This window comes from Apaloderma vittatum, unplaced genomic scaffold, assembly GCF_000703405.1.
Source record: "Apaloderma vittatum isolate BGI_N311 unplaced genomic scaffold, ASM70340v1 scaffold6694, whole genome shotgun sequence".
In the NCBI taxonomy this organism is placed as follows: Eukaryota; Metazoa; Chordata; class Aves; order Trogoniformes; family Trogonidae; genus Apaloderma; species Apaloderma vittatum.
In genome coordinates, this window is record NW_009712007.1 from 16,637 (window position 1) to 24,732 (window position 8,096).

An 8,096-nucleotide genomic window follows, 5' to 3' on the forward strand; every position below is an offset into this window, starting at 1 on the left:
CAGACACTGATCAAATCCCAGTTTATGAGTAGTTTTCTTTTCACTGCCATTACACAAAATAAAAAGTTGTTCCAGAACCCCACTGCTCTGACGATGATGAGCCTTCCTCTTTTCCAACCAAAATCATTTCGTGGCCAGTTTATACATGTCTGTTCCTGCACTGAGTGTTCTCCTTGGTTTGTTTTTCCCCTCCCTGGTGTTTAGTACCCTGAAGTATTTATAGAAAGATTGTATCCTCTTTCAAACTTCATTTTGCTACGAATAGTAATGTTACAACTAGACTGATGAATTTACTGCATTAGACACGGACATACAAACATGCACAGAGAGGCTAGAGCACTCATTCTAAAAGAAATGCAGGAAATACAGATGAGTCAATCTCTATTTTCTTTAGTTAACAGTGCATTATTTCAAACATGTCAGCGACATATGTAAATACAATATAAAAGACAGATCAAATTCAAAAGTGATTTTTCAGACCTAAAGACTACCCATCTATAGAAACACCAGAAAGCCTACCTGAAATTCTGCAAAACTCTAGTCTGGGAACAGTACCAAAAGACCACAACGAATGTAACTTCTAAAAAAGAGAGCTGGGAAAACTCGAAGTACATTTGGATAAAAAAAGTCTTAGACAGAGGCTAGTTTAGGTGGTAAGTAATCTGTAGAAAAAGAAAAAAAAAATCAGATTGCTATTAAAAAAAAAACAACTAGAAGGAAGAAAGACTGAACATACTATTTGTCTTGTTTAGAGACAATTTCATTCTTTCATAAAAATATTTTCTAGCTTTGCTGCTCTGGTACATCAATCCTCAGTACTCTAACTTTTGACTTATAATGATATTCCTTCAGATACAGCTTGACCGATGGAGGAACGGGAAGCGCGTCGATACCATCGTAAGTCGTACAGTTGCAGATAACCGTTCTACATATATGTTGAAGAGAAAAAGGAAAAGTCCTGTTGAGCGGCGTGGATAAAAGTGGTTCAAAGAACATACAGGAGCTTGGATCTTTGTAGTGCTCTAGGAGTCCCGTGATGTCAGGAGAATGGAAGACACAAGGATCGTGGGCATCGAAGCTGAAGTTGTGATTCCACTGCTCTATCCGTGCGTGGAGGGAACGACTGTAGCGCCGGAAGCTCACAGAAAACAGGTAGTCCTCTTGGGCAGAATCTCGTAACAAAAACGTCCCCTCTGGCTTTCCTTCTAGCAGCGCCTCAGCTGCATATTTATCCATGACCCCCCAGTAGCAGGGATTGTTATTGATCTGGAGGAGGTCTGGGACCAAGCAGTGGACATAATCAATCTGCGTATGGTATTTGGGAGGTGTTTCCATCCTTAGCAGCTCATCATCCGTTTCCCATTTGGGCTTGTTTCTTTTTCTGGAACTTGTGCACAGTGTTATAACTTCATCGTCAGAGTCCATATCGCTCTCGTCATTACCGCTCCTTACCCCCTTACCTGTAACCAACTCACACCTCGAATCGCCCCTAGAGGAACTGCTGTCGGTAAAGTCGCAGGACTGGGAGGCAGAGTCCGTTCCCCCGTTGACAATCTCATCGTCTCGCAGCTGATCCTCCTTTTCCTCATGCTGGGATAAGTCGGCAATAATCCAGTCTTCCGATTTTGGACTTATAGGGGCCGTGTGTCTTTTGATCAAATGCCACCGAAAAGCTAGCTCCGAGCGCGGAGGGAAAGGACACTTATCTAGCATTAGCTCGCTGATATGAATTTTTCTTTTTGACGGCAGTCCCGAGGCATGCCGACTGCTACAGTTCTTTATGGGAAAGCACTGACCCACAGCATCTTGCAGCTTCTGTTTGAGAGACCGGCCTAAAAACCTGTGACCGCACGAACGGTCTAGATCCAGCTCGATAGACGAGCAGCTATACTTCCTCTCCTGGCTCCTTAAATTAGTCCCCGATCTCCCCGCAGCACTTGCTGTTTCAGCCTCAGAACAGTGCTCACTCTTTTTGGACCAGGAGAGCTTCTTTCCGCTCCAGACGTACCCGTCCTTTCTGTCCGCGCTTCTGCTCCGGCTGCTTTTGGGTCTCACGTCTACGTTTTTAATATGATTGTCCTTACTTTCTGCCATTCTGACAGCTTGGCTTCACCACTTGCCAGAAAGCGCGCCGACGTTGCTTGTGGGGCTCTTCTACATAAGGAAGCTTCCTCGAGGCACTTTCTGGAAATACCTAAGGAAAAAGAAAACGCAGCAAAGTTAACAGTCATGCAGGCACACAACACAAGGTGTTGACATGTTCCTGTGTGATCTACTCTAGGTGATCCTGCTCTAGCAGGGGAGTTGGACGAGATGATCTTTCAAGGTCCCTTCCAACCCTGAATATTCTGCGATTCTGTATACAGGACAAGAGCGCCAATTAATTGCTAACCACATCAAAATAATACCATAGAGCCAAACTCATTAGCACGCCCCACAAACACCGGCCTGATCCCAGACAAGGCTTTCTTAACAGAAAAGCATCCTCCAGAATAAACCATCTCCACCCTGACCACGCAGCAGAGCAGAGAGGCTTAGGTGTCAGCAACCCTGTTGTGCTCAGGTCAGTTTTAAAAGGAAGCACTTCATGTGGCAGGTGACACCGCTTCAGCTGTTTATTGAGCAAATTCTGCAGCTCTTCCAAATAACCTTTCAAGAAGGAACAAGCCAGAAGAGAAACAACTAGGTCAGAGTACAAAGAGCTACTGTACCTAGATGATATGCCTGTTTGCTACTAATCCACAGGGTGGGACGCCAGAGATCTGTTTTCTTAACTGACACTTTTGGGTCACTTTCTGGATGAAAAAAAAAGAAAAAATTAAATTATATCAGTCACAGATTCCGTCAATTTCCGAAAGCTGTTTTCCTCTGCCTTTTCAAACGGAGCTAGAAAATACTCAGCCCCTAAGGGATTGAAATATCTGGGGCTTTACATACTGAAAAGGATTAAAACAAATCCAGTCCCTTACTGAAAGCAATTTTAAAAGGCCGTGAAAGATGGAACTGCTTATTACTCATTAGAGAAGAAAGTTTACATTATTAAAATCACTGTTGCTCTGAGACCTACAGTTGCTGATTTCATTCTCTTTTGTTTCCAAAAGTGTACTGAATTCTCAGACAGATAAGTGGTTTCCTTTTGAATGCTGTGCTTTGAAAATGAAAAAAAGAAAAAAAATCCTCTTTCGATTACTCACTTGAAAGTAGAGCAGATTTTTTTTTCTAGGTACATAGATAGCAATATGTTATGTATGCTCTGCTCTCCCGAGGCATGGCAGAATGTAGAAATATTTCCTGTCACGTACCGCAATGCTTTTGCACCAAAACGATATACAGCTCCTCTATTATCGGGGTGGCTTTTTTTTTTTTTGGCTGTGGGTTTTATTTGCTGTGTTTTGTCTGTCGTGTTTTGTTTTTTTTTTTTAAACTAATTGACATGGTAAATACTAAGCAGGAAAAAGAAAAGGGCATCCACTTCCTCTCTCCATTCAATCCATTCTCATCATCAGGATTAGCCAGCATGACACAACCTCTCTGCCGTCCCCCGGGGCTTCGAGGGCTGAGCTCTAGCCTCTGCTTTCAGTAAAAGAATAAAGCTGCTGTGCCAAAAAGCTTACACACAATCCGTGGGCCAAATGCATCCCAGATGTAACTTCCACCCAGGAATTGTAGATGTCGCATTCCTTCTTTACAGCCCTGAGAGCCGTAGGATGGGGGGTAAAGGAAAGTGGAGGGAAAGGAAGGAGATGGAGAAACGTGGAAGGAGGGTAAGATAGGCAAAATATTGCAAATGTATGGCAAAAAAAAAGCTGGCGTTAGAGCAATGTAGATGAACAAATCATCACTGGACCAAGTGGAATCACGGAACGGGCGCCCACATTCCAGCAACTGGAAATCAAAGTTTCAAATAAATGTTTCTTTTTCCTCTCTCAGGATTTTGCAAACCACTTTTCAGTGAAAACATCGCAGGATGCAATGCAGGTAGGCCAAAGGGGCTGGACTAGATGATCTGGGGCTTAGTCGAGCCCCAGATGATCTTTTGAGGTCCCTTCCAACCCCAAACATTCTGTGATTCTGTGACACCTGCATACAAGACCCACAACGCCTTTATTTACATCAACATTCACTCACTGCTTTTGTAACATTGATATTTTTCATCCAGAAGCAACTATTTTCTCCACAATTAAAAAAAAAAAGAGGAAAAAAAGCAATCTGATTTGCCCCAGTGATGATCTGAAGTATACGAAGACCAAAAGTTCCTCTAGATTCACCCCGCAGTAAAATATATTAACTCTCTCTCTATGGGTTTTTTAATAGGCCAGCAAGATATCATCGAGGTTGCAAAGTCAAGTACTTAAAAAATTAGGATAGCTTGTAATTGGTTTTGAAACCTTCAATTCCCTTGTTCTGCATATCCCACCCATATAAGGAATAAGAATACGCAGATTATGGGCTTTTAATTAAAAACTGCCAAACGTACAAAACTCAGAAGTGCTCAAAAGGCCCCGTCACCTCCAACTCCAACCTCGTACCTGAAATAAGCTCAGTGTTTTTCTGTCCTTTCTGGGTGGTTGTTGTTGCGTTTAACCTTAGGGCCACCTTCTGCTTTGTACCTTTCTTCTCATCGTAAATCATTAGCATCACCTGAACCCTGAAACTTAAACTGGAGGAGCAGCACTGGAGGAGCTCTACAACACGCACCATTAGCCAGCAGCACAGAGAGCTGTTTCCCTGGGGTTTGAAGGCTGCTGGAACCGAGGTGCCAATTCTGCCTCGTCAGAGCAGTAATTGGTAATCATACACAACACTAGACAAGCATAAAAAGGCACAGAATAAACAGATGAAAAAGGGATGTCCTCCTCCTCAAGCCACGTTTGAGCTTGGCCTTGCAACGGAAGAGAGAAGTTCAGCGACTCAGAAGACAAAATCTTGGTTCTAAGCATGTCACGTGTGCTCTGAAACACACATTTCGGTGCCCAAATCCCACCGTTTGACATTAGGGCAAGGAGTCATGCCTTCATATCCTTCCGAATCCGTGACTCAACCGATAAAGCGGGGACCAAAAATAACTTGGGTGTTGGAAAGGAAAAGGCATAAAGGGCTGCAAGGCACACGGTGCTGCATTACCACTTCAGGTTATCCACGTAACCCCACCATTTCTTTCACTGAGAATGTCCGAGGGAAATGCCATGTGCTCAACATCCATTAGCGGCTGGAGCGCAACTGAAAGAGCAGGAGAGGATATAAAAAAAGAAAAGAGGGAACACAGAGTGTACTTTTCCCTAAAGGGCAAGGTTAAATAGAGGAGCGCGACTCACATGCATCAGTTCCAAGACCCTTTCAGTAAATATAATTAGTCTCCTGCCTACAAAAGCCTTCTTCTATGCGGGAATACACCTTAGGCATCTCAGAAGCAGGCCGATTTGACAAAACTCTTACGCTTGAAACTCTTCCACCGAAGCAAACAGCAAAGATAAAGCAACACAAGGGGATAAGCAGAGTTCACTCCAGGCTGCAGGATCCAGCTTGTAGTCCAAGGTTATCCAACGCTGCCACAGCTCAGTCCCCGAGGACAAACTGAGAGCCCGGTGGGTTTTGTTCATGTTTTTATAACGTGCACAGCTCCCTCCTTCAGCAGTGGGGTGGGGGGCACAGGCGGCGGCAGCATGAGAGGATGCTTCTTCCAAGCCCTGACGCCTTAACGCTAAGTCTTCAAGCTCAAAGTAAAAGCAGTATCTAGCAGCTACTTGGAGGCAACAACAACATTACCTCCTGGCTGGAGGTAGGCTGCGATCAACTACAGTGCTAAGACAGTTACAGCCTCACCAGTTGTCTAATTAAATCAGCAGCAAATACCCAATAACTCCAACAGGAGAGTCAAAACCATAAGTGTAGACAGACCTCACTTTTTTTTTTTTAATTCAATACTGAATCGCTTTAACTAGAATGATTACTAGATATCTCTGTCCTGAGCTGCTAGACTTTTGCCTCTAGCCAAGTACCTCCCAGTCATCTTCATCAAGCTGGTTCCCTTTCACTGTAATGAAGCAGCAGAATATTGTGAATATCGTGAATGTTGTGAATGCATATGGGGCATCAGCAAAGCCCTGTCTGAAGCAGACATGGGGGTGCCCAGCCCACCCTTCTGCTTGGAGCGGGACCGCTCCCAGCACGGTCCTAAAAACCTCTGTCCCTGCAGTCCCCACCACCTCTTTGGTGCTTCCACGACCCTTCTAGGGAAGGAAGTGCTCTGAAAGTTTTTCTGTCCGAGTTCACCAAAGCCAAAGCGTTGCTGTATTATGCCTTTAATGAAACAAGAAAAGGAGAGACTCTCACACACAGAATAATAAATCAGTTTTGGAATTGTTATAGAAGTTGATATTTTTCTAGAGCTGATAAAATCCTGAGAGAGAAGATCAAGCCGTAATAAACTGGAATGCTTTTTCTTTTAACTTACATAAAAGTTACTTAAAAAAAAATCTCACCGGTCACATGCTGTTTTCATTAATTTTGCCCAATTAGATTTTGGCCACAAGACCACATTTTAAAACCTGACCTTCCACTGAAGTTAAGCTGTTACTGACTTATTTTGGAAAAAAGCCCAACCTATTAAGGATAACATTAAGTCTCAATTCCTCTGTCTTAACTCATTTTACCTCAGTTTTGACTCTTTTTATTCTGATTTATGATACTGTCCAAAAATACCGCAGCTAGACCTCCTTGCTAGAGGCCTTTCCAGCAAATTAAAGCAATAATCACATGCACAGAAAAGAAAGTGACCATCTAAGGATCTCAGTGATAACCTAAAATACTTCGTACTTGGAAATTCAGGACTGTATACCCCCAGAACTGTAGGAGAAGCGGGGCAATGCAGTTGTGTCCACCTAATCCCAGCACTTGGGATATATTATTCACACCCAGAAAGTTGAACTGATCTGGAAGCAGGTGCCAAAGGTGAGGGCTGCTCGCACCTCCTGCTTTAACGAAACTCTGCTCATGTGCTGAAGGACAGACGCGTGCAGCGCTTGGCAGAGCGCGGCAGCACTAAATCAGGGAAAGCTTTATGGTCCATGACGAACACTTCGTGCTCCACCCAGAAACCGAACAGGAGAGCAGCTGTGATTCCTGGCTCCCGCCCCGCCGCTCCGCTCGCGGCCACTTACACCTATTAATCAAACCAGCAGCAGGTTGAGTTCCCGACCGGATTTAAAGAATAACTTTGCGTTTGATGCCGCGCCACATGGGATGTGACAAAGCCACAGGGACTGCAGTCCCTCAGCCAAATGACCACAGGATCCCTCCACATCCCCAAAACAAAACCCCGCACCTCACCCCCAGTTTTCCCACACCGTTCAAAGAGTTATCCCAGCAGGCAGCACCTCCACACAAGGGACTTAGTTGTTCCATAGAACCCAACTTAAAATGGCTTTTATATTGTATAATATTTTAGGTGTGGTTTGTACAAGAGTTTCTGCAAATTAAATTAATGAAGAAAAATAAACACAGTCGACATGCATTTGCCTCTGTCCCAGGCAGCAGCACGCAGAAAAGCTGCAGTAAGAATAGCTTAGTCTTCCCACTCATCTGATAAGCAGTTCAGCTCAAATCATTTTGCTAGAACACATTTTCCTCACCAGAAATCACGATTTACCGAAATATGTCAGGAGACACCCATGGAAAACATGTCTCTACACAGCTTCCACGAAATTTAAAAATGAAATCTGGGCAGGTTTGGTGGCTGGTTTGTTTTTGTTTTGTTTTTTTTAAACAAACAGAAAAAAAAGAAGCGTGCCCGCTTTGTAATCCTGTCACTTACTCATTCATGAAAAGTACCAACACTGTGTTACAGAGAGCCCGACCACATTTCCAATATAAATAAATGACCCCGCTCACCCCAACCACCGATAACTCCGCTGGCAGAGCAAACCTGATGATAAAAAAGGCTTCTGCCTGGAAGCAATTTTTTCTTAGAAGCAGGAATAAACCGAGCCGGATCATTAAAGGAAAATAGTGATGTCTGGGTGGTTTTTCTTTTGCCTCATTCGAGGTATGTCGAGCTCCAACGCTTTTTGCCCTTGATGAAACAAACCCTTCTCCAC

General features: G+C 43.8%; 1 protein-coding gene across 1 annotated transcript; it reads right to left on the minus strand.

Moving 5' to 3' along the window:
• Positions 1 to 393: 393 nt before the first annotated feature.
• On the minus strand, positions 394 to 2,170 carry SOCS4 (suppressor of cytokine signaling 4). The gene has a single exon (XM_009867824.1). It carries the CDS (start codon positions 2,092 to 2,094, stop codon positions 784 to 786), a length of 1,311 nt encoding a protein of 436 aa, XP_009866126.1. The 5' UTR covers positions 2,095 to 2,170; the 3' UTR covers positions 394 to 783.
• Between the last annotated feature and the right edge of the window lie 5,926 nt (positions 2,171 to 8,096).